General features: G+C 69.2%; 3 protein-coding genes across 14 annotated transcripts; all 3 read left to right on the top strand.

Annotated features, from left to right (window-relative positions):
- Nucleotides 1-1,416: 1,416 nt before the first annotated feature.
- Nucleotides 1,417-9,601, top strand: TRIM3 (tripartite motif containing 3). Of its 7 annotated transcripts, none has more exons than XM_072033027.1 (12): nt 1,417-1,573; nt 3,236-3,398; nt 5,366-5,603; nt 5,669-5,820; nt 5,909-6,089; nt 6,188-6,911; nt 6,984-7,087; nt 7,156-7,323; nt 7,390-7,570; nt 8,264-8,334; nt 8,452-8,592; nt 9,125-9,601. In XM_072033027.1, the coding sequence occupies exons 2-12, from the start codon at nt 3,268-3,270 to the stop codon at nt 9,275-9,277; spliced, it is 2,244 nt and encodes a 747-aa protein (XP_071889128.1). In that variant the 5' UTR covers nt 1,417-1,573; nt 3,236-3,267; the 3' UTR covers nt 9,278-9,601. The 7 variants fall into 7 exon arrangements, with proteins under 7 accessions (XP_071889128.1, XP_071889131.1, XP_071889127.1 ...); XM_072033030.1 differs by lacking the exon at nt 1,417-1,573 and adding an exon at nt 2,142-2,300 and having other exon boundaries at nt 7,390-7,558; XM_072033026.1 differs by lacking the exon at nt 1,417-1,573 and adding an exon at nt 2,142-2,300.
- A 558-nt stretch (nt 9,602-10,159) lies between these two features.
- Nucleotides 10,160-13,820, top strand: HPX (hemopexin). The gene is made up of 10 exons (XM_038179017.2): nt 10,160-10,299; nt 10,472-10,542; nt 10,728-10,808; nt 11,230-11,384; nt 11,643-11,796; nt 11,925-12,137; nt 12,450-12,557; nt 12,850-12,980; nt 13,292-13,436; nt 13,542-13,820. The coding sequence occupies exons 1-10, from the start codon at nt 10,235-10,237 to the stop codon at nt 13,766-13,768; spliced, it is 1,350 nt and encodes a 449-aa protein (XP_038034945.2). The 5' UTR covers nt 10,160-10,234; the 3' UTR covers nt 13,769-13,820.
- A 4,423-nt stretch (nt 13,821-18,243) lies between these two features.
- APBB1 (amyloid beta precursor protein binding family B member 1) lies at nt 18,244-24,352 on the top strand. 6 transcript variants are annotated; one of them, XM_072033017.1, is made up of 15 exons: nt 18,244-18,322; nt 18,701-18,759; nt 18,887-19,519; nt 20,776-20,954; nt 21,026-21,082; nt 21,151-21,236; nt 21,354-21,390; nt 21,621-21,758; nt 21,859-22,016; nt 22,555-22,669; nt 22,796-22,880; nt 23,127-23,210; nt 23,319-23,434; nt 23,523-23,699; nt 23,765-24,352. In XM_072033017.1, exons 3-15 carry the CDS (start codon nt 18,895-18,897, stop codon nt 23,930-23,932), a joined length of 2,025 nt encoding a protein of 674 aa, XP_071889118.1. In that variant the 5' UTR covers nt 18,244-18,322; nt 18,701-18,759; nt 18,887-18,894; the 3' UTR covers nt 23,933-24,352. The 6 variants fall into 6 exon arrangements, with proteins under 6 accessions (XP_071889118.1, XP_071889117.1, XP_038034916.2 ...); XM_072033016.1 differs by having other exon boundaries at nt 18,291-18,322; nt 18,685-18,759; XM_038178988.2 differs by lacking the exon at nt 18,244-18,322 and having other exon boundaries at nt 18,397-18,759; nt 22,555-22,657.
- Nucleotides 24,353-24,420: the final 68 nt, after the last annotated feature.

The raw sequence follows: 24,420 nt of genomic DNA, 5'->3' as shown, positions 1-24,420 counted from the left end.
GGCTGTGGAGGGGGGGGGGATGGGGGCACTCGGGGACCCCCAGCAGCGCTCGGTAAAGGGTGCAGGGGCTGGGCGGGGGGGGGGGCTGGAGGCAGCTGGAACCTGGGCAGAGGAACAGTGCGGGGGGGCTTGGAGACCTCGGGGGGCCTCTGGTCCAACCACCTGCAGGGGCAGCTGTGGGCTCAGAGCAGGCTGCTCATGGCTTTATTCAGCATCGTGAAAACCTGCGCAGGTGGAGGCTGCACAGCCCCGCTGGGCAACCTGCTCCAGTCCCGGACAGTCCTCGTGGGATGCCTTTCCCAAGATCCAGCCTGAAACTCACATTTCTGCCTGTCTGTGGGCTCTCCAGCCTGCAGCACTGCGCAGAGCCTGGCTCCGGCTCCTCAGTAACCTCCCTGTAGGAGCCATCAGCTTGCTGCTGGGTTGGAAGCTTCTCTCCTGAAGGCTGAGCAAGCCTCAGTCTCTGCCCAGCTCCCTCCTCACAGGGCAAGTGCTCACAGCATCACTGAATGACAGAATGGCTGAGGTTGGCAGGGACCTCTGAAGGTCATCTGGCCCAACCCCTGCTGAAGCAGAGCCACCTAGAGCAGGCTGCCCAGGACCATTTCAAGGCAGCTTGTGAAGATCTCCAGGGCAGGAGATCCCACAGGCCCGGGGTTCATCACCTCCTCAGCAGAGAAGTGCTTCCTGATGGTTAGACAGGTTCAGCTCATGACCACCCCCATGGACTCCCCCCTGAACTCGGGGTGGTTTGTTGAGGTCTTTCATGTGCTGGGGGCCCAAAACTCACAGCAGCGTCCAGATGTGGTTTAACAAGTGGAGAGGGGGCTGATCCCCCCCGGCCTCTCGTCTGTGCCCCCATACACACAGGCTGGGTGCTGCCAGGCTCTCCTTGCTGCCAGGGTGTCCTGCAGCTCCTTGTCCTGCCCATGAAGACCCCCAGGACATTTTCCCCAGGACATTTTCCCCAGCTGGGCAGTCCTGGCCGGTGCTGTTGCAGGGCTGTGTCCTTCCTGAAGCAGGACTTGGACTAATCCCTACCGAACACCATGCCGTTCCTGTTGGCCCTTTCCTCCCGCCTGCCCAAAGCTCTTTGGGTGGAGTCTTGCCCTGGTGATGGTTTCCCCAGCCCGGTGTCACCCTGGCACAATTTCCCCAGCCTGGTGTCACCCATAACCTTCACGAGTGGGCACTGCCTGCACTGGGCTGAAGACGTTTGGCAGGAGAGGGCCCAGGGCTGAGTTGATGGCGCTGCTGTGTGGGGTGCTGGGGACAACAGCAGGGCGGCGGTGGTGGCAGTGGCGGTGCTGTGCTGGTGGCGCGGTGCTGGGAATGCCGCCCGGCCGGTTCCTCTGCGGGGGCCTGGGCAGCCCCAGGCCTGGGCCGTGGCGCAGGGGTGTTGGTGGGGCTCGGCCCCAGCAGCACCCATGGGGCCGGGGCAGCAGCCCACGCATTGAAGCACCCCGCGCCCGCTCCTCGCCATCGGCCGGCACCTGCAGCGCCAGGTCCCGGGGCTGGGGACTCTCCCGTCCCCGCAGGGTCCTGGCCGTGCCTGCATGGCTCCGCCGCGGAGGTGAGCGGCAGCAGCGCGGAGGCGCTGGGGGGCGGTGGCAGCAGGGGGGGGGAAGCAGCGGGGTCAGCGCGGAGCTCCCGGCACTGCTGCGCCCTGCGGGGGGCCGGGGCAGGAGGGCGGCGGGGGGCAGGTGGGCGCCGCGCCCCCCAGCACGGCGGGGCTGCGCCCCCCCATGCGGCCAGCAGCAGGCTCCGGGCCCGGGGCGGGGGGCGCGCACCCCCTCTTCGGCGGCGCCCCCGCTCGGGGCTGCTGTCGGGGCGGGATGCGGTTGCCGTGGCGACAGCCGGGTACCCCCGGGATGCGGGGGGGGGGGCGCGCCCGGAGCCCCCCCACTGCAGAGCCACAGCCCGGGCGCGACCATTCTTGGCGGGGGAGGCGGGGGGGGCGTTCCCGCGGGTCTTCCCACGGCAGCGCGTGGGGACCCCCCCCGCGGACCCCGCGTGGCTCCGGCGCTCCGCACACCGCCCACGGCCCGCCGCCAGCCCCGGGGGGGGGTCCCGGGGGGGTCCCCGCGCGCCGCCGGGCGAGGCCGCGGTGCCGGGCGCCCCCCCCCGCAGTGGTGCGGGCCGCTCTGGCAGATGCGGCTGCGGACCGTGCCCAGCCCTGGCGCAGTCCCTGCCGCGCCGGGCCGAGCCGAGCCGAGCCGCGGCGATGCGCCCTGCCGGCCCCCCGGCACCGGCTGCCCGCGGCGGGGGCTGAGCCGAGCCGAGCCGAGCCGGGCCTGAAGGTGACAGCGGGGCCGAGGGGCGGGGCGGGGGGGGGGGGCAGGACGCGGCTGGCACGGGTGGGGCCGGGACGGAGCTGGCACGGGTGGGGCCGGGGGGCGGCCTGCGCGGGGATGCGGGGCGGCGCCGGCACGCGTGGGGGGGGGGGCGAGAGCGACCGGGGGTGCAGCTCCGTGCCGGTACGGGGGAGGGGGGGTTTGGGGGTGGGGGGGGCAGGGCCGGGCCCGCGCCATCCCGGTGCCGGTGCCCCCCGTGCCCCCCCCGGGGCGGGGCGGGCGGGCGGTGACGTCGCGGTGCCGGGCCCGCACAATGGCCGTCGGGGCGGGGCCGCGCCGGGGCCTGCAGCCGTGGGGCCGCCGCAGCGCCGTGAGCGGGGACGGGGCGGGGGGGGGCGGGCGGCGCCGTGGGGAGGGGGCGCGCGTGGGGGGCCCCGCGGGGCGCGGGGAGCGCGGGGCGGACGCGGAGCCTCGGAGCGGGGCGGGGGCAGCGCGGCGGGTGCGTGCCGGGCCCCCCCCGCGTGGGGTCGGGCACCCGTGGGGCGGGGGGGGGCGGCGCTGTCCTTGGTGGGGCGCGAAGGCGCCGGGCGTGGGCCCGGGCCCCGGTCCCGGAGCGGCTGGGAGGGGGCGGCCCGTGGGGCTCCGTGGGGCGGGCGGGCGGGTGGGTGCTCTGCGTGGGGGGCAGCGCTCGGTGGAGGGGGGGAGCCCGCTGCCGCCCCCCGGCACCGTGCTGTGGGTCTCGGTTGTGGGGCGCTGTGTCTGGGGTGGGAAGGGGTGGGTGGCCCTGCTCGCCCTTGCCTGCCCCATGGTGTGTGGGGCGAGGGCTGCGGCCGCCCCCGAGCCCTGCGGGGTGAGCGCACGCTGCGTGCCCAGCCCACGGGGCCGGTGTGGGGCTGGGGGCGGCGTGGGGGTGCTGACCCCCTGACCACCCCCGCCTGCAGGCTGAGCGCCGCGGGGCCGCGGGAACGCCGCCATGGCGAAGCGGGAGGCCAGCGCCAGCCCGGTGGTGCGGCAGATTGACAAACAGTTCCTGGTGTGCAGCATCTGCCTCGACCGCTACCGCAACCCCAAGGTGCTGCCCTGCCTGCACACCTTCTGCGAGAGGTGAGGCCCTGCCCCACGGTGCCCGTCCACACCCCACCGCGGGGTTGGCACTCCCCCCTGCAGTCGTGCCGTGTCCCCTCTGTGCCCCACTGCACCCACAAGGTGCTGTGCCGCATGCCATGGCATCCCTGCTGCATCCCTGTTGTGCCCCACTGCATTGCTGCATCTTGGTGCATCCCTGCTGCATCCCTGCTGTGCTCTGCTGACCCCAAACCGCATCCCCACTGCACCCCCCTTTATCCCCATTGTGCACTGCTGCATCTCTGCTGCACCTTGTTGCGCACCCATTTCACCCACACTGCATCCCTGCTGCATCCCCTCCGTCCTGCTGCCCCCAAACCCCACCCCCACAGCATCCCTGTTGTGCCCTCTGCATCCCTGCTGCATCCCTCACAGCATGCCTACTGCTCCCCACTGTGCTCTGATGCTTCCCCCCTGCACCACACTGCATTACCCACGGCACTCACCGTGTGCTGCGCTGCATCTCCTGAAGCACTTTCCCTCCCAAACCTCCTGACAGAGCTGAACTGGGGTCCCACTGCACTCCCAGTGCCTGCTCTGGATGTCCAGACCCTGATGGGCCCCCTGCATCCCAATGCTCCCCACTGCAGCACCCCCGCCTGCTGCCAGGGCCCCACCGCATCCCCGCTGTGCCCCCACTGCATCCAGCTGTGTCTGTGCTGCACCCCGAGCCCCACTGCACCCCGTTGCCGTACCCCATCCGCCTGTACTGGCGGCTTCCCCCACTGCACCTCCTGCAGGTTGCCTGGGTCACTGCGCCCCGGAGCGTTCGTGCTGCATTCACGGACCTGCAGCGCCCTCCCTGCACCCGCGCTGTGCCCAGCTGCATCCCCTGCACCCCCCTCCCGCGGCTCCTGCAGGAGCGGAGCTGGGGCTGCTCTGTCCCGCTGCATCCCCGCAGCCCCCAAGCTGCATGGCACTGCGTTCCCACTGCCCCCTGCCGCATCCATGCTGCCTTCAGGCTGCATCCCCACCATGCCCCCATGGCATCCACGCTGTGCCCCGCTGCACTGCCCACTGCCCCCCTGCAATGCACTGCTGCCTCCAGGCCGTGCAGCCCCCCACGCCCCTGCACCCTCACTGCTCTGCACTGCAGCTCCCCATGCACTGCCCAGGCCAGCCCATGCCCCCAGGATGCCTGCCCCCCATCAGCCAGGGGGGAGCAGAGCCCCACTACATGTTTCAAATGCAAGATGGGGTGAAAGCCCCCCACCTGGAGGCAGGGGCTACGCTGCCCCTAGAGCTCCCATCCCATGGGCAGTGGGGTTGTTTCTGCCCCACAGTGCAGGGTCTGGCTGGGGGGGGCTGCGGCATGGCTGGGGGCTCTGTTCTGATGTCTGCTCTTTCTGTGCCCTCCAGGCCTCTGCCAGCACCTGGCGCTTCCCTGTCCCTGCCCTCATGGTCCCGTCCCATCCCATCTCTGTCTGTCTGTGGGTCTGGCCCCATGTCGGGGTCCAGTGGCCAGCTCTCCATTGGCACTGCAGCGCTGTGCCCCCCTCACCCCCAGTTGTCCTGCTGTCTGTCTGATACCCCAGCCCTCTCCCCATGCCCCCTGATGCACCGTGGCATAGCCCGTGTCCATCCTTCTGCCCCGTGTCTGTCTGTTCCCCCAACCCCTTCCTCTGCCCCTGTCCTGTGCACCCTGCGGCACTGCGGTGCAGCTCCCCATCTGCCTGTCCTGCTGGCTGCCCTTCCAGTCCCTTCTTCTCTTCATACCTTATGCTCCCCAGCGCATGCTGGCACAGCCCCCATCCCTCCGTCTGTCCCCAGCCCCATCCCTGCCTTCTGCCCTGTGTGCTTCCATGCACCATGGCACAGCCCCACGTCCGTCCACCTGTCCCCCCGGCCCCTGTCTGTCTGCCCAGCCCCATCCCGCTGCCCCACACACTGCCCCGCGCCTGCGTGGTGGTGGCCCTGACCCTCTCGTTGTCCCCGTTCTGCCCCAGGTGTCTCCAGAACTATATCCCGCCCCAGAGCCTGACCCTCTCCTGCCCCGTCTGCCGCCAGACCTCCATCCTGCCCGAGCGGGGCGTCGCGGCCCTGCAGAACAACTTCTTCATCACCAACCTGATGGAGGTGCTGCAGCGCGACCCTGACAGCCGTGGCCCCCACCCTGGCCAGGGGCTGGACCCCGTCAGCGCCGTCACCGGCCAGCCCCTCTCCTGCCCCAACCACGAGGGCAAGGTGGGTCGCGGGGTGGGGGGGCAGGGGGTGCCGGTGATGGGGGGCCCTGAGTGCCGGTGCCGCAGGTGATGGAGTTTTACTGCGAGTCCTGCGAGACAGCCATGTGCCACGAGTGCACGGAAGGGGAGCACCGGGAGCACGTCACGGTGCCGCTACGCGACGTGGTGGAGCAGCACAAGGCGGCCCTGCAGCAGCAGCTGGAGGCCATCAGGGGCAGGTAGGGGGGTACTGGGGGGGGGCATGGCGGGGGGAGTGGGGCCCCGGGGTCCCCGGCCGCGTACCTGTGCCCAGCCCCGGCTCTGCAGGCTCCCGCAGCTGGCAGCCGCCATTGGGCTGGTGTCAGAAATAAGCCAGCAGCTGGTGGAGCGCAAGAACGAGGCCGTGTCCGAGATCGGCAGCACCTTCGAGGAGCTGGAGAAGGCTCTGCAGCAGCGTAAGGGCTTGCTGGTGCGGGACCTGGAGGCCATCTGCGGGGCCAAGCAGAAGGTAGCGCTGCCTGCCCCTGCCGTGCTCCCCCGAGCCGCCACTGTCACGGCACGGCACCTGCAGGGACGTGGCCGCCGGTGACCCTGCCGTGTCCCCAGGTGCTGCAGGCACAGCTGGACGCGCTGCGCCAGGGCCAGGAGAACATCCTCAGCAGCTGCGCCTTCACCGAGCAGGCGCTGCACCACGGCACGGCGCCCGAGGTGCTGCTGGTGAAGAAACAGATGAGCGAGCGGCTGAGCGAGCTGGCCAGCCAGGAGTTCCCGGAGCACCCGCACGAGAACGACCAGCTGGACTACGTGGTGGAGACCGATGGCGTCCGCAAGTCCATCCTCAACCTGGGCGTGCTCATCACCACCAGCGCCACGGCGCACAAGACGGTGGCCACCGGCGAGGGGCTGCGGCACGCGGTGGTGGGACAGCCCGCCTCGCTCAGCGTCACCACCAAGGACAAGGACGGGGAGCTGGTGCGCAGCGGCAGCGCCAGCCTGCGCTTCCAGGTGACGGGGCCGGACGGCAGCGTGGCTGAGAGCGAGGTGCTGGACAACAAGAACGGCACCTACGAGCTGCTGTACACACCGCGTGCCGAGGGCGACTTCATGCTCTCCATCCTGCTCTACGGGCAGCCCATCCGCGGCAGCCCCTTCCGCGTCCGCGCCGTCAAGGCCTGCGACGTGCCCCCCTCCCCGGACGATGTCAAGCGCCGCGTGAAGTCTCCCAGCAGCGGACACATCCGGCAGAAGGCCGTGCGGCGCCCCTCCAGCATGTACAGCAGCGGCAAGAAGAAGGAGAACCCCATCGAGGACGAGCTCATCTTCCGTGTCGGTGAGCCGTGGTGGTGGCGAGGCCGCGGGAGGTGCGGGGGGCGCCGCTGACAGCTGCGTGTCCCCCCCACAGGGAGCCGCGGCCGGGAGAAGGGCGAGTTCACCAACCTGCAGGGCATCTCCACCTCCAGTGCCGGCCGCATCGTGGTGGCCGACAGCAATAACCAGTGCGTGCAGGTAGGAGCTAGTGGCGCTGCCGCGGCCCCCGGCCCCCGCCCTGGCTGAGCCCCCCCCCGGCTTCCCAGGTGTTCTCCAACGAGGGGCAGTTCCGGCTGCGCTTCGGCGTGCGGGGCCGCTCCCCGGGCCAGCTGCAGCGCCCCACCGGCGTCACCGTGGACATGAACGGGGACATAATCATCGCCGACTACGACAACCGCTGGGTCAGCATCTTCTCCCCCGAGGGCAAGTTCAAGGTGAGGGGGGGGCCGGGGCGGGGGGCAGTGATTCGGGGCCCCCTCTGATGTCTCTGCCTGCCGCAGACAAAGATCGGGGCCGGGCGGCTGATGGGCCCCAAGGGCGTCGCCGTGGACCGCAACGGGCACATCATCGTGGTGGACAACAAGGCCTGCTGCGTCTTCATCTTCCAGTCCAACGGCAAGCTGGTCACCAAGTTTGGGAGCCGCGGCACGGCCGAGCGGCAGTTTGCAGGTACACTCGATGGTAATACACCGATGGGCAAGTTCCCTCTTCCTTACTGCATGCCTTTGGCTGCCCGCTGGCTCGGGGCCGGGCCGGGTGAGTACTGCATGCCTGCCCCGTGCCGGCGGGAGCCGACCCAGCGGCACCGCGGCACCTGGGGCTGGGGCCGGGGCTGGTGTGGGCTCTGGGCTCGGGTGGTGGGGCTGATGCTGGGCCCGGGTTCTGGGTTCCAGTGCAGGGTCTTCTTCTGGGTCTTGGCGCTGGTGGGGGGGGCTGGGCTCCGGGTTCCAGTTCTAGGACCTGGGTTCTGGAGGTGGTGCGGGTTCTAGGCCTTGGTTCTAGGGCCTGGTTTGGGGTTCTGTTTCTGATGCTGGGGCTGGGCTTGGGTTCTAGGTTCTGGTTCTGGGTCCTGGATCTGGGCTCTGGCTCTGGGTCCTGGCCATGGTCTCTGGTTCTGCCCCGGCGGCCAGGGCACTGGGTCCCCCCTCAGCTCTGGGCTCCCCTGGGACCCCCTCTAGCCACCCCAGAGCCATGCACTGCCTGCACTAATGCCTTTGCAATGGCCTCGTGGCTGCCTGTACACACTAACCCCACTAATCTGTGCTGGTGCTGGTGCTGGCACGGCGCCTGGGCATCCCCGTTCCCATGGGCAGGACCCCTGTGCTGGGCGCCCGGTGTCCTCATCCCCACCTGGGCTCAGCGCTGCTCCCCCAGGGCCCCACTTCGTGGCGGTCAACAACAAGAACGAGATCGTGGTGACGGATTTCCACAACCACTCCGTGAAGGTGAGCCTGGCATCGGCGGGCAGTGCCAGCGGCGCGCCCAGCGCCGTGCCCAGCGCCATGCCCGTCCCGCTGTGCCACTGGCCCCGTGCCAGCAGCCACTGACACCCTCGTCCCCAGGTGTACAACGCGGACGGTGAGTTCCTCTTCAAGTTCGGGTCGCACGGGGAGGGGAACGGGCAGTTCAACGCCCCCACGGGGGTGGCTGTCGACGCCAATGGCAACATCATCGTGGCCGACTGGGGCAACAGCCGCATCCAGGTGGGAGCGCGGCCCCAGCGCGGGGTCCTGCCTGCGGGGGGCTGGGACAGCCCCATCCCTGCCCCACAGCCCATTGCCAGCAGGGGGTCCTGAGCAGAGAGCGGGGTTTGTGGCCCTGACCAGTGACTTAACAAAGGGTAGATCGGGGAGCAGAGCGGGGACAGGGTGTGCACCCGCATGGGGGGGTCACTGGGGCGGTGACAAGCTCTGTGCATCCATGGGGACAGTTGGGACATCTGGGGCATGAATGGTGAGTGTGCCCATGGTGGATACAGGGGTTTGGAAGGGTGTGTGTGCCCACGGGGACCACTGGGGTGCGGGTAGGGACCTCATGCCCATGGGAAGCTGCAGGACAGAGGTGGATCCTCGTGCCCATGGGGGCCCTCATCGTGGGGATGGGACCCTGGGGCTGCTGGGCAGGGCTTGGACAGCCAGGGCAGGGCCAGGTCCCCGTGGCTGTGGGACCTCAGGGGCAGGGATGGGTGCACGGGAGGGCGCAGGGCCGGGGTCACAGCTCTGCCACCACCTGCAGGTCTTTGACAGCTCAGGCTCCTTCCTCTCCTACATCAACACGGCGGCCGACCCGCTGTACGGGCCGCAGGGGCTGGCGCTCACCTCGGATGGACACGTGGTGGTGGCCGACTCGGGCAACCACTGCTTCAAGGCCTATCGCTACCTGCAGTAGGGGCGGCGGGGACCCGGGGGGCAACGGTGCTCACCCCACGCGGGAGCCCCCACCGCCCGCGCTGCCCCTCTTGTGCACTTTATCCCCACGCCAGGGCGGCCGGGCCCAGAGCAGGGGCAAGGACGGGCATGGCTGGCGTGGGGCGGGGGTGGCCGCGTTCCCCCCACGGCAGCGCCCGCGGGGCTCCCTGAGGTGCACGGGGTGAGGGGGCCGTGGGGTGGGCATGGGGTGGACTTGCAGCCCCCCCTGTAGCCCCCTGCTGCCGCCGCGCGCCCGGCTGCGCTCGCACGCTCTGTATGTACAAAATAAAGTATTCTGAGGGTACCGTCGCCCCCGGAACGTGTCACCGGCTGCGGCCCCCCCATGCCGCGGGGGTCGGGGCCAGCGTCCCACGGGACAGGACCGGGAGCTCTGCCGGGATGGGTGCACCCCGGGGACCCCAGGACTGGGGGGCAGTGGGGGGGTGGCAGTACTGGGGGTCCCCCGGGAGCTGCGGGGTCCGTGGCCCCCACCCATCCCCCGCCTCTTTGCCCCCCCCGCCGTGCCCCGGGCTGCCCGGCACAGGTCGGGCTGCCGGCTCCTGCCCGCGGGGCCGTGCCAGAGCAAACAGAGCCGGGTCGGGCGCTTCCCAGCACGGGGGCAGCTGATGGGAAGGGGCTGGCACGGGGCCAGCGCCGCGCACCTGCGGGGGGGCCCAGCCCGGCCCTGCCCTGCCCCGAGCGGGGGCTGCCCCGGTCCCCACCGCGCCGCGCCCCCCCGTGTACCCCCCCCCGGGTTGCGGTTTTCTTCCCCCCTTTTTCCTTCCCTTCCCCCTGACCCCCCTCGACCCGGTGCGCCTGCCCCGGCCCCCCCGGCCGAAGGTTGCGCGGGGCGGTCCGTGTTGAGCAATGGGGCAGGGAGATTGTGCAAGGCCCCCCCTATATAGGGCCGGCGGCGGCGGCGGGGGCCGTGCTCACCATGGGGGTCCCCGCCGCTGCCCTCTGCCTGGCCGCTGCCCTGGCCCTGGGGTGCGCCCGACCCCTGTGAGTGGGGGGCGGCGGGGGGTGGGCGGGCGGGGGCTGCGCGGGGCAGGGCTGTGGGGTCGGGGGGATTGTGCGGGGCGGGGGGCTGCGGGGCAGCGCGGGGCGCGTACGTGGCCGCTTGGGAGGGGTGCGGGGCCGCTCCCGTCCCCAGGACCCACCTGCCTGTCCCCAGGACCCACCTCAAACCCGATGCGCCTGGAGGAGGGCACCCCCACGGGGCTGAGCCCCTCGGCAACGACACTGGTGAGAGCCCGTGGGGCGGGGGGGGGGGGGGGCGCAGAGGTGCGCGTGGGGTCACACAGGCAAGGGGGGGGGGTGCGGGGGGGGGTCCAGGCACAGGGTGCCATGGGGCACGTCAGGAGCTCTGGGGCAGCAGGCAGCACCCAGGGGTCCGTGCCAACCACCTGCCTTCCCCCCACCACCCCCAGACCTGTCCCAGCTCTGCGGGGACAAGGGTGGCTTTGATGCCGCAGCGCTGACGGAGAACGGCACCATGCTCTTCTTCAGAGGTGGGGCTGGGGCGTGTGGGGCTGGGGCACGGGAGGAAAACGTGGTCTGGGGGGGACAGGGCTGGCATCAGGAGTGCGGTTACGGGCTGTGGGGGAAATGGAATCTGGGGAGCTGGGCGAATAGGAGGGGTGTGGGTGCTGGGGGAGTGGGTCTGGCACTGGGAGCTCTGGAGGGGAAGTAGGGGGGTGTCCAGGGGAAATGGGGGGAGCTGGGGTCTGTGGGGGCAGATCACGGTGGGGACAGGAGGATACAGGGGATGTGGTTAAATGAGGGGTGGAGGTGGGGCCCTGGGAGAAAATGGGTGGGGGGGTTGTTCCCATGCCAAGGCTGGGCTAGGAGCAGGGCTTTGGGGTGGTGCGGGGGGGGCAGCACTAGGGCCCATGTCAGCTGCTGTGGGGCAAGCGTGGTGCCCCTGCCCAGGCACGGAGGTCTGGGAGACCTCACCGCGGGGACCCCTGCCCCACGGCCACCCCCTGGCTGCATCCTGGCTGGAGCTGGAGGGCCCCGTGGACGCGGCGCTGCGCATCCATCGCCGCGAGCACCCTGAGGAGCACCAGAGCCTCTACCTCTTCCAGGCACGGCTGTGGGCTGGTCATCCTGGGCTGGGGGGCTTGGGCTGGGGGGCCTCCTGAGGTCCTGCTCCCTGGGGCTGGGGGGATTAACCCTGTGCTGATCCCTTGGGGTTGGCCCGTGGGTGGGTGGTGCTGGCAGGGACAGTCCTGGGGTCCCATCCCACAGTTTGGGTGCTGGGGTCTTCTCTGGGACCAGCCCTGTGGGGCTGGCCAGGGACACGGATGAGACCGGTGGGTCTCAGGCTGTGGGGCACATTGCAGGGCGAGCAGGTCTGGGCCTATGCTGGGGGGCAGCTGCGCCCTGGCTTCCCCCGGCGCATTGGGGACGAGTTCCCGGGGGTCCCCGGGGGCCTGGACGCCGCTGTGGAGTGTCATCCTGAGGAGTGTGGTGGGGAGACCATCCTCTTCTTCAAGGGTGAGCGGGGCCCGGCCGGGAGGTGGTGGCGGGGGTCACGGTGGGGTGTGGGGGGGCTGGGGGAGGCTCAGGGCTCAGGTGCTGGGAGCTGTGCCGAGCCGGATGAGCCGTGCCGCTCCCGTGTGCAGGGGACAAGGTGTTCTCCTTCGACCTGGCATCGCGGATGACAAAGCAGCACACGTGGCCGTGGCTCGGGCCCTGTGACGCGGCGCTGCGCTGGCTGGAGCGCTACTACTGTCTGCAGGGGACCCAATTCCAGCGCTTCGACCCCGTCACTGGCGAGGTGCCCCCCGGGTACCCCCGTGACCTACGTGACTACTTCATACCCTGCCCAGGACGAGGTGAGGGCCCGTTCTGAGACCGTCCTGGGAACCCCTGCCCTGGGCACCATCCCGTGGTCCCATGCTGATGACCTGCACTCTGGGGACTCGTCCTGGGGACCCACACCCTTATGACCTACCCTTGCGATGTGCACCCTGGGGACCCCTCCCCTCCTGCAGGGCCCTGACCCTGGGTGCCTGGGCTCCAGGACTATGGTGGCCAAGGGACCCCAAGGTCCCCCCCTGCAGCAGAGTCCCTGCTGGCTGTCCTGGGGTCCCCCCGTCCCCATCCTTTACCCTGTTCCTGCTGCCACTGCTGCCACTGCCCTACAGGCCATGGTCATGGGAACGCCTCGTGGGGGGATGCCGGTGCCCGCTGCAGCAGGTTGCCTTTCCAGGCCGTCATCTCCGATGACACCGGCCGCATCTACGCCTTCCGCGGTGAGGGGTGCTGACGGGGGCCATGGGTCGGCTGAGCCTGCAGCAATGCTGGGGCTGCAGGGCCGTGCTGTGGGGTGGAGGGCTGTGATCCTGGATGCTCTATGGGGCCACGGGTTGTGGGCTTGGCTGTGCCGTGGGGCTGTGGGATTGGGGAGGTGTGGGCTGTGGGAGAGAGGGTTGTGGTCCTGTCTGCACTGTGGGGCTGTGGGGCAAGGGGAAGGGGGCTGTGGGCCATTGTCTGCGGGGCAGGGGCAGGGCTGTGGGGCAGGGCCGTGGCTGACGCATCCTGCAGGTGGGCTGATGTTCCGGCTGGACTCATGGCGGGACGGGTGGCACGCCTGGCCCCAGGGACACAGCTGGCCAGGGCTGCAGGGCGACGTGGATGCTGCCTTCGCCTGGGATGGACGCACGTACCTGATTCAGGTGGGACCCCCCCCAATGCACAGGGCTGCTCAAGGACATCACGCCTGGCATGGGGGCTGCTGAAGGGATGTTGCTGCTGGCACCAGGGCAGGGGGAGGCAGTGGCACAGTGCCCCCCACGACTGCACTTCTCCCAGCCCCCACCAGCACCTCCAGCCCCTCCTGAGCTGGCCCCAGCCGGGGGTCTCCATATGGCCCTCCCCATCCCTGATGTCCCTGCCTGCCCCATCCCTGTCCCGTGCCCCATCCCTGTCCCCACAGACATTTGTGACCATCCATGTGCCCGTCCCTCACCTTCACCACTCTCTGCAGGGCTCCCAGGTCTCCATCTACCTCTCGGGCCAGGGCCACCGGCAGGTGGAGGGGTACCCGAAGGCTCTGCAGGATGAGCTGGGTGTCCCCGTTGCAGACGCCGCCTTCACCTGCCCTGGCTCCACAGAGCTCTACGTCATCGCAGGTGGGTGTGCCGGCACCGTGCTGGGGCCAAGTGTGGGTGCAGGGCAGCACCGGGGGTCCCCGGGCTGGGCCCCACAGCACCGGGTGACAGTGGCTGTGCCGACAGGGGACCGCATGAGGCGCGTGGACCTGACACAGACGCCGCGACACGCGGGCGAGCTGCTGCAACTGCCCCACGATGGTGTGGATGGCGCCATGTGCACTGCTGATGGCATCTTCCTCTTCCGCGGGGACAGCTACTACCAGTACCGCAGCGTGGACGAGCTGCTGGGGGCGCGCCAGCCTGCCCCCCCCAAGAGCATTGCCGTCGACCTCTTCCACTGCCCGCAGTGACCGCGGCCCCTCCTGCTGCCCCAGGATGCAATAAAAGCCAGGGAGTCCCCAAGGCCCTGCTCTGATCTGTCCCGGGGTGTTGCGATGGGGGAGGAGTGGGGGGATCAGCACAACTGTGATGTGTCTCTTTCCCCATCCCATTACCAGTCAATCCCCATCCCTCTGTGGATAACCTTGTGGGGTACCCCGCAGGGGCTGGGGGCTACTCCCCACGGGCTGAGGCACCCCCAGAGGCAGTGGGGTCCCCAGTGGGGTGCCCTGGGGGGGTTGCAGAGGAGTCCCAGAGGATGTGGGGGGGTAGCCCATGGCTGTGTCGGGCTGTGCCGTGCCACGCTGCTCTGTGCTGCGCTGCACCACCCAGTTGTGTGCTGCGCTGCGCTGACTGGTGTCAGGCTGTGCTCGCCCTGCCCTGCAGTGCTGGGTCAGACCAGAATGCACCGTACCGAACCCATACACATACCACAGCTGTACCACGCCGTGCTGCACCTATCTGCTGGAGGGACAACCCAGCAGGGCATAAGTCATCCAGGAGGTTCCTAGAGTGTGTTAGTGATAACTTCCTTCTCCAAGCAATAGAGAAGCCAATGAGGAGAGGTGCTCCACTGGAGCTCATCCGCACCAACAAGGAGGGGCATGTTGGGAAGGGGAAGATCAAAGTCAGCCCTGGCTGCAGTGACCAGGAGATGGTGGCTTTCAAGATCCTCAGGGCAACGGGGAGGGTGCACTGCATGTTCACAACCCTGAACTTCAGGAGAACAGACTTTGGCCTCTTCAAGGACCTGCTCAGAAGAGCCCTGTGGGATATGGCCCTGGAGAGGAGTGGACCCCAGGAAAGCTGGTCAGTATTCAAGGATCACCTTCTTCAGGCCCAAGAGCAGCCCATTGCGGTCAGCCTCACCTTGATCCTGGGGAAGGTGCTGGAGCCACTCACCCTGGGACCATTTCTAAGCACACGAAGGGCAAGAACATCATCAGGAGCAGTCAGCATGGATTCACCAAGGGAAACTCATGCTTGACCAACTGGAGAAGCTTCGATGATGAAGCGACTGGCCTGATAGATAAGGGGAATGTAGTGGATATAGTCTGCCTAGACTTCAGTTAAGCGTTTGACGCTGTGCTGCACAGGATCCTCACAGACAAGCTGGTGATGTATGGGCTGGATGGGCAGACAGTGAGGTAGATAGAAAACAGGCTGAATGACAGGACACAGAGTGTAATGGTCAGTGGTGCAGTCTAGTTGGAGGCCAGTAATGAGTCCTGGGGGTCAATACCATGTCCAGTCCTGTTTAATATCTTCATGAATGGTCTGGGTGATGGGGCAGAGTGTAACCTCAGCAAGGCTGCAGATGGCACAAAACTGAGAGGAGTGGCGAATACACCAGGGGGTTGTGCTGCCCTCCAGAGGGACCTGGACTGGCTGGAGGAATGGGATGACAGAAACGTCACGGAGTTCACCAAGAAGTGCAAAGTCCTGCCCCTGGGGAGGAACAAGTCCAGGCACCAGGACATGCTGGGAGCTCCCAAGGTGGAATGCTGCCTGGCAGAAACGGACCTGGGGGGCCTGGTGGACATAAAGATGCTGAAGGGACTGTACCATCTCTGACAGGAGGAGAGGTTGAGAGAGCTGGCACTGTACAGCCCGGAGAAGAGAAAGCTTGGGAATCTCATCAGTGTCTGTAAATACCTGAAGGGAGGGTGCAAAGATGTTGGAGCCCAGCTCTTTTCTGTGGTAGTGCCAGGACAAGAGACAGTGGACACCAGCTGGAGCACAGGAGGTTCTGTCTGCACATCGGGAACCATTCCTTACTGTGTGGTGCACAGTGAGCCCATCTTCAGCAAATCTGCAGATGACACAAAACTGGGAGGGAGCAGCTGCATGGCTTGTGCTGCCGTCCGGAGGGACCTGGACAGGCTGGAGAAAAGGGCTGACAGGAACCTCCTGGAGTTCATGGAATCATAGAATATCCTGAGTTGGAAGGGACCCACAGGGATCATCGAGTGCGACTCCTGGCTCCCCAAAGGACTACCCAAAAATCAGACCATGTGTCTGAGAGCATTGTCCACATGCTCCCTGAACTCCAGCAGCTCGGTGCTGTGACCTGGGCAGCCTGTCCCAGTGCCCGACCACCTCTGGGTGCAGAACCTTTCCCTAACCCCCAGCCCGACCCTCCCCAGCTCCATGCTGTCCCCTCAGGTCCTGTCACTGTCCCCAAAGAGCAGAGCTCAGCGCCGGCCCCTCCACTCCCCTTATGAGGGAGCTGCAGGCCGCCATGAGGCCTCCCCTCATGAGGGAGCTGCAGGCCACCATGAGGCCTCCCCTCGTGAGGGGGCTGCAGGCCGCCATGAGGCCTCCCCTCATGAGGGAGCTGCAGGCCACCATGAGGCCTCCCCTCGTGAGGGGGCTGCAGGCCGCCATGAGGCCTCCCCTCATGAGGGAGCTGCAGGCTGCCATGAGGCCTCCCCTCATGAGGGAGCTGCAGGCCACCATGAGGCCTCCCCTCGTGAGGGGGCTGCAGGCCGCCATGAGGCCTCCCCTCATGAGGGAGCTGCAGGCTGCCATGAGGCCTCCCCTCGTGAGGGGGCTGCAGGCCGCCATGAGGCCTCCCCCCAGCCTCCTCTTCTGTGGGGCTGAACAAACAAAGTGACTTCAGCTCCTCCTTGTGCATCTTGCCCTCCAGACCCTTCCCCATCTTTGTAGCCCTCCTTTGGACGCTTTCTAGTAGTTTTATGTCCTTATATTGTGATGCCCAAAGCTGCATGCAGCTCTCAAGGAGAGGCCAGTGCCATGCCTGGGGCATACCTCCAGGTACCGTGGGGTACCTTTCGGCTACCAGGGCATGCTGTTGACTTGTATTCAACGTGCTGACAACCAGCACCCCCAGACCCCTCTCTGTGGGGCTGCTCTCCAGCCTCTCGTCCCCCAGTCTGTACGTATAGCCAAGGATTGCCCCGTCCCATCTGCAGGACATGGCACTTGCTCTTGTTAAACTTCATGCATTTTGTGATGGCCCAACTCTGATTTGTCCAGATCTGTCTGCAAAGCCTCTCTACCCTCAGCAGAGTCAACAGCTCCTCCATCGTGTCGTCTAGCTCCTCCTAGTGTCGTCTGCAAGCTTACTCAAAACACCTTCAAGTCCTACATCAAAGGCATTTCAATGGAAACATCGAAGAGAACTGGCCCCGAAATGGAGCCCTGGGGAACCCCACTAGTGACTGGCCGTCAGCCTGATGTAACCCCGTTTACTAGCACCCTTTGAGCCTGACCCACCAGCCAGTTGTTCACCCGTTGCATTAGGTACTTGTTAAGCTGTGTACTGGACATTTAGTCCTGAAGGACACTGTGAGAAGCCAAACGCTTTGCTGAAATGCAGAAAGATTACATCAGCTGGCTTCCCTTGATCAACTAGGTGGGTAACCTTGTCATAAAGGGAAATTAAGTTCTTTATGCAGGACCTTCCCCTCATGAACCTGCTGTTGCCTATGACTTTGTGCTTTCCAATAAGTCCCAGAACAGTTTTCTCCATGATTTTTACCAGGCACTGAAGTGAGACTCAGGCCCGTAATTACCAGGGTCTTCTTTCTTGCCCTTCTTGAAAACAGAACGTTTCCCAGCTTCCCGTTGACTGGGACCTCTCCAGATTCCCCAGACTGTTGAAAAATATTTGTGAGGGGTCTTGTGATGACATCAGCCAGCTCTCTGAGTACCCTGGGATGGATCCCATTGGGCCCCACGGACTTGTGCATCGAGCTGGAGCTGGTTTTAAGCAGGAGCTGAGCAGCGCCCTAGCCCCATGGGGGGGTCCATCCCCATCTCCAGGAGGTGCCCTCTGGGCCCGAGGCAGCACTGCTGTGCCAGGTGGGTGCCGGAGCCCTGGCACAGGCTGCCCAGAGAGGGGCTGGGGGCTCCTCCGTGGGGGCTCCAGCAGCTGCCGGGACGTGGGGCTGGGCGAGCGGCTCCGCGGGGCCCTGCTGCCGTGCCGTGCCGTGCCATGCTGTGCCATGCCATGCCGTGCCATGCCGTGCCATGCCGTGCCGCACTGATACCCCCTGTCACACGCCGTGCTGTGCCGTGCCATGCCATGCCGTGCCGTGCCGCACTGATACCTGCTGTCACGCGCCGTGCCGTGCCGTGCCGTGCCGTGCACCCAGGCGCTGCCCCGTGCTGCCCGCACCGCTCCCCGCCGCTCCGGGTTGTTCCGTGCTGCCCTCTGCTGCCCGGTGCCGAGCCGGGCCGAGCCGAGCCCCCCTGCTCCGTGCCGTACCAAGCTGCACCGTGCGGGGCTGCCCCAGCAGCCTCGTGCCGCACCGCGCCGTGTCAGCCCGTGTCAGCCCGTGCCGTGCCATCCCACCCCGTGCCGTGCCGAGCCGTGCCGAGCCGTGCCGAGCCGTGCCGAGCCGTGCCGTGCCGCCCCGCAGCATCCCGCGCCGCCCCGCGCTGCAGCATCTCGCACCGCCCCGCAGCGCCCCGCACCGCGCCGTGCCCGCTCCGCTCCGCCCCGCCCTCGGAAGCGGAAGCCGACCCCCCCCGCCCCCCCGGCAGCGGAGCCGCCGCAGGTACCGGAGGGGCCGCAGCGGGGCCGCTCCCCCCGGGGGCTGCGCCGGGGATGGGGGCCGGGGCCGGGGGTCGGGCGAGTGCGGCTCCGGGCCCGGCGCAGCGGGGGCACCGCGACGGGGACGGGGACGGGGACGGGGCCCGGGGGCTGGGGGCGGCTGCGGGGGGGCCGGGCTCGGCCGTGAGAGCCGGGCAGGACCGGGCCCTGGGGCGCTGCGGGGCTGAGCCCCACGGTGCGTGGGGCAGGGTCGCGGCTGCGGGGCCGCCGTGGGGTGAGGGCGTCCCGGGGCCGGGGGGCGGCTGGGGAAGGGCAGGGGGCCAGGGGGGGCACCCCCACCGCCACTGCCGCCCCCGCTGTCCCCAGTGCCCCCTGCCCGCAGGCCCCATGGACACGGAGGAGCTGGCGCCCCGGGGGCTGTAGGAGCCTCCGCCACCGCAGGTGAGGGTTGGGGCTGGCCCCGTGGGGGGGGGCCCACGGGCGATGCCGGCCCCACGGGCGGTGCTGGCCCCGTGGCAGCCGCTCCCCGTGGTGACGCTGGTCCTGCCCGCGTCTCTGCTGTCCCCAGGCCCCGCGATGTCGGGGTCCCTGAGCAAGCGCAGCGACCTGGCCAACGACAACAGCTGCCTGGGGCTGAGCCTGGCGCTGCAGGGCCCCCCCGAGCACGGGGAGCTGCTGCCGGCCAAGGCCCCCCCCGGCTCGCCCCACGGCCACCACCTCCATGGCAGCACGGAGCTGGGAGGCGGCGGGGGCCCGGCCCCCCAGGCCGGCGAGGAGCCCGCTAATGCCAAGTGGGTGAAGGAGGGCCAGAACCAGCTGCGCCGGGCAGCCGAGCGGGACCAGAACCGCAACGAGCTGGGGCCCCCCCCCGAGGAGCTGGAGGTGGCCGCACGCAACGCCCGCAACGCCGCCGGCAGGGGGGCCCTGCTCATCGACCTGCGGGGCGCCCCCGAGGAGGAGGAGGAGGAGGAGGAGGATGACGACGGGGACGACGCGGAGGACGGGGACGGGGACTCCACCCCGGTGCAGAGCGACCCCGCCACGGCCGAGTCGGAGCCCAGCGGGGAGCGGGCGCCCCGTGAGCAGGGCCGCAGCGCCAGCCGGCTCTTCGGGGCGCGCAGCGGCACCGCCAGCGACGAGGACTCCAGCTGGGCCACGCTCAGCCAGGGCAGCCCGGCCGGCAGCTCCCCTGACGACGCAGGTGGGCCCCGTGTGTGCCCGCTTGCCTGTGCCACAGCTGCCCCTGCAGCCCCCAGCCCAGTGTGCTGCCCCCTTCTGCTGTGCCCATCCTGCAGTGCCCCCTTCTTGCTGCCCCCCTCCTGCTGCCCCATCCTGCTGCCCCTATCCTGCTGTGCCCCCATCCTGCTGTGCCCCATCCTGCTGTGCCCTCCTCTTGCTGCCCCCCTCCTGCTGCCCCTATCCTGCCGTGCCCCATCCTGCTGTGCCCCCATCCTGCTGTGCCCCATCCTGCTGTGCCCAGCCTGCTCCTCTCAGCCCCACGTCTTTGTGTGCCCTCCCCAGCCTTGCACCCACTGCTGCCCCCAGCCCTGCCCCCTGCCCACGGCTCCGCGGCATGCGCACTGCATCGCTCCCTTCTGCATGGTGGCCCCCGGCCGGGCTGTGCCCCCCCCGTGCCAGTCACACATCCATCCATCCATCCATCCATCCGTGCCGTGCCCCGTGTCGTGCTGTCCCAGCGCGGTCACCCAGCACCCTCCTGGCTGCGCATCCCCATGCGCTCCCCATTGCCCCCCCCGGCCGCGGGGGTCCCCCACGGTGCCCCAGCTGCCCGTCCCCACCCACCTCACCCCCTGTCCCTGTGTCCCCGGCCCCCTCCGCACGGCCCCTGCTGTCCCTGTCGCCCCCTCCCTCCCTCCCCATCCCGGTCCCAGCCCCCCCCCCATCTGCGCATCCCCGCCCCCCCCCCGGCGCATCCCAGTGGCGGCCCCTGGCGATGCCGTCAGCGGTTGCCGGGGCAACGCCTGGACCAGCAGGGCCCAGGTGAGCGCTGCCCCGAGCCCCCCCCCGGGAGGGGGCCCCGCGGTGCCGGGGGGGTGGGCGCGGGGTGCCGGGGATGGGGGTCCCGAGGGGCGGGGGCTGGGAGGGGGGCCCTGGTGTGACGGGCCCCACGGCGTGGCGGGGGCTGCGGGATGGGATCTGTGGGTGCGGGGGGGCACCGAGCACAGCGAGGGCCTCGTGGCCATCGCCCTGATGGGGGTCTCGGTGCCTGCTGGCCACGTCCCCGCGACCCCGTGGGCCGGTGTTCGGGTGTCCCCCCCGGCCTGGCCCCCGTCCTGGTGGCCATCGGGACTCCTTATGGCAGCGGGGTCTCTGCCCTGCCTGGCTGTGCCCCCCCGCTGTGTGGCAGCTCCCCCCACATGGCGACCACCCCGGGGTCCCCTCCCGGCTGTGTGGGGCTGCGGGGGTCCCAGCCTCGGCTCCCCCCCTGCTCCCCAGACTCCTTCTGGACCCGGAACTCCTTCGAGACGGACTCGGACCTGCCTGCGGGATGGATGCGGGTGCAGGACACCTCGGGCACCTACTACTGGCACATCCCCACCGGCACCACGCAGTGGGAGCCCCCGGCGGGGCTCGCCCGCAGCTCCCAGGGCAGCACCCCCTGCGAGGAGCAGCCGGTGAGTCGGGGGGCACGGGGCTGTGGAGCTGCCCCACGGCATTTGTCCTGAGCCCTCTGCTCTGCCCACAGCTCGCCTGGACGGGCTTCGCTCCGGCTGAACGCTTTGGCGATGGCGATTTCTGGAAGGTGAGGGGCTGTCGGGGCCGGGGACATTGCCTGCTGCGCCCGGCCCTGCCACCCTCTCTCCTTCCCAGGACCCCACGGCAGAGGAGGCTGATGGCGAGCCTGGAGTGCAGGATGCGGAGCCACCGGCACCAGACCCGGCCTCGCCGGGCATCAGGTGGGGGTTTGGGGGCTTGGTGGGGGCTGCGTTGACCAAGCTGGGCGCAGGGTTCCCCGTGCGCAGGGAGCAGCCGGTGGCAGCCGGTGGCAGCCGGTGACAGCCCCACTCTTGCAGTGCGGCCCTGGCTGAGGAGGACGAGCCGGGCTCCAAGGTAGGCTGGGACAGTGGGGGCTGAGTGGGGCCGCCCTGGTGGTGGGCTCCTGCCCAGCTCCCCTGGCCCCTCCTGCCCCGGTGTCGCAGGGATGTGGGGGCCCTGGGGCGGTGGCTGTGCTGTTGCCACTGTGGGGGGGGCTTGGATGGACGGGGTGCTGTCCCTGGCCCCCCTCCGGTGCGTGGGGCTGGTGGGAGCCAGACTGCGCCTACCCGGGCCGTGCCCCGCAGAGCTTCCCTGTGCGCTCGCTGGGCTGGGTGGAGATGAGCGAGGAGGAGCTGGCACCCGGGAGGAGCAGCGTCGCCGTCAACAACTGCATCCGCCAGCTGTCCCTGCACCAGCATGGAGCGCCGGGTGCCTGGGGGGGGGTGAGTGCCTCCCTCCCCAAGCACAGCATCACCCCTGGCCCCCAGCACATCCCCTCTCTGCCCTGCATGCCGTGCTCTGTCCCTGCACCCCTCACCCCAGGCTGCCCCTGGCCTGACACGGCCCCCCCAGGGCCGGGCCATGCTGCTGCTCCTGCAGAGCCAGACGCTGAAGCTGGTGGACCCGCAGGACCAGACCCTGCTGCACGCACAGCCTGTGGCCAGCATCCGTGTCTGGGGCGTGGGGCGTGACAGTGGCAGGTGGGGGCGCGGGGCCAAGGGCTGTTCAGGGTCTCCTGGGAACACAGGGGGCATGCAGGGGTCCCCGTGGGGTGCGCAGGGCTGGTACAGAGGGGGGTGCACACACACAGCTGTCTTGGCACGCCGGGTGCAGGCATTTGTCCAGAGCTGAGGTGTGGGGTGGGTCCCTGAACTTGGGGGTGCGGGGGCGTCCTGCGGATGCGGGGTGCTGGGTGCATCTGTCAGCATGCAGGGTGTGTGTGGGGGTCCCTGTACTCTCAGGTTGTGGGGTCCTGGGGCAGGTGGGGGTCCCGTGGGCTGGGTGCTGCCCCGTGCTGGTTGTGTGTGTGTGTGCACCCAGCCCCCCTGACTCTGTTCTCTGGCTCTCTCCTGCTGCTCTGGCCGGGCACCCAGGGAGAGGTATGGCAGCGCCACGTGTCCCCAGCCTCTGCACACGCTGTGCTGGGGGGCCTTGGTGGCGGTGGCCCACTCCTTGTGGGCGGGGGGCCGGGGCCCTGGTGGCCTGTGAGGGGTCCCTGAGCGCAGCCCCTCCTTGTAGGGACTTCGCCTACGTGGCCCGGGACCAGCTGACACAGATGCTCAAGTGCCATGTCTTCCGCTGCGAGAGCCCCGCCAAGGACATCGCCACCAGCCTGCATGAGGTCTGCTCCCAGGTGAGCCCAGGGCTGCCCTGGGTGCTCCCCCCACCCCTCTGTCCCCTGGCTGCCTGTGCCGGGCGGAGGTTGGGGGCTGCATCGTGACAGGCTGGGGGGGGTCCATGGCCCCTCTGCTCTCCCCAGATCATGGTGGAGCGGCGAAGTGCCCGGGCACTGGCTAACGGCCTCTCCATGGACTCCTCCAGGATGGTGGAGATCCCCTTCCAGGGTATGGCAGGGGCCTGGGGTGGGGGGCACAGGCACCTGGGGACCAGCTGTGTCCAGCCCGTGCATGCAGGGGGGCTGGGGGCTGCACAGTGGCAGTACCATGGGGCTGCAGGGGCCATGTGGGTGGGTGCAGAGGGCAGGCAGGGGGGCAGCAGGCTGTGCGTGGGCTGGCTGTGGGGCTGTTGGGTGCAGCTGGGGCAGGGGGGATGCTCGGGGTGTGCGCTGTGACCCTGCCCCGTGCCCGCAGTGGAGTTCCCGGTGCCCAAGAGCGAGGTGGTGCAGAAGTTCCCGGTCTGCTACCTGGGCTGCGTACCTGTCACCAAGCCCGTGGGTGAGCCTGGGGGGCCGTGGAGGGAGGCTGGTGTTGGGGTGTGCCCCACACTGGGAACGGGGCCCTCTTCCCCCATGCCCGCCCTGAGCCCCCACCTGCCTGTCCCAGGCATGGACGTCATCAACGCAGCACTGGAGGCGGCGCTGGCCACCAGCAGCAAAGAGCACTGGACCCCCATCGTGGTCAACGTGGCCCCTGCCACACTCACCATCACCCACGAGCAGGTGCGGCAGCCCCATCCCCATCCCCGTCCCCATCCCCGTCCCCGTCCCCGTCCCCGTCCCGGTGCTGAGCCCGGCGCTGTGCTTGCAGACGGAGGCGGTGCTGTGCGAGTGCCGTGTGCGGTTCCTCTCCTTCATGGGCGTGGGCCGGGACGTCCGCTCCTTCGCCTTCATCATGGCCAGTGCCCCCGGCGCCTTCCGCTGCCACATGGTCTGGTGTGAGCCCAACGCGGCGGGGCTGAGTGAGGCGCTGCAGGCTGCCTGCATGGTGAGTGTCCCTGGCCCTGCGCCCCCCCCTGCACCCCCGTGGCCCCACTCACCCCCTGTCCCCAGCTGCGCTACCAGAAGTGCTTGGACGCCCGGCCCCAGGCCTCCAGCTCCTGCCTGCCCGCGCCGCCTGCTGACTCAGTGGCCCGCCGGGTGGGCTCCACCGTCCGCAAGGGCGTGCAGACCCTGCTGGGCAGCCTGAAGCCCAAGCGCCTGGGGGCACAGACGCCGTGATCAGAGCAGAGGGGAGTGACCAGACCCCTGCCCGCCCCACGCTCCTGCCTGCCGCAACCAGGACGGGACTGGGACGGGGCAGCTGCACCGGGTGCCGTGGGGCGCATGCCTGCGCCGGGGCACGTGTGTGTGTGTGAGTGTCCCCGGGCGGGTGGCGGCTGCATCCCACGCGTGGGTCCCTGTGCTCGTGCGTGCCCTCAGGGTGGCAGGGCTGGGCCCGGGGCCCTGTCCCGTGCACGGGGCGGCCTCGCCGCCTCCTGGGACGGGCGCTGCCCAGCCAGGGCGCAGGCTGCCTGCCCGATGCATGCGGTCTAACCTGCAGTGCGGGGGCCCTGCCGGGGCTGCCCAGCTCCAGAGCTGCCCCTCCTGCTGTAACAAAGATCTGTGTTGTACTAAATAATTAATAAACCCATTCCACCAGCCCGGCCCAGCCCCTTCCCTGCAGCATCCCTCGGCTCCACACCGCTGGAACGAGGTTCCTGGCCCCC

This window comes from Anas platyrhynchos, chromosome 1 (genome assembly GCF_047663525.1).
Source record: "Anas platyrhynchos isolate ZD024472 breed Pekin duck chromosome 1, IASCAAS_PekinDuck_T2T, whole genome shotgun sequence".
Taxonomy (NCBI): Eukaryota; Metazoa; Chordata; class Aves; order Anseriformes; family Anatidae; genus Anas; species Anas platyrhynchos.
The sequence above is the reverse complement of the archived record's forward strand: the minus strand, read 5'-3'. Positions and strand labels throughout refer to the sequence as shown.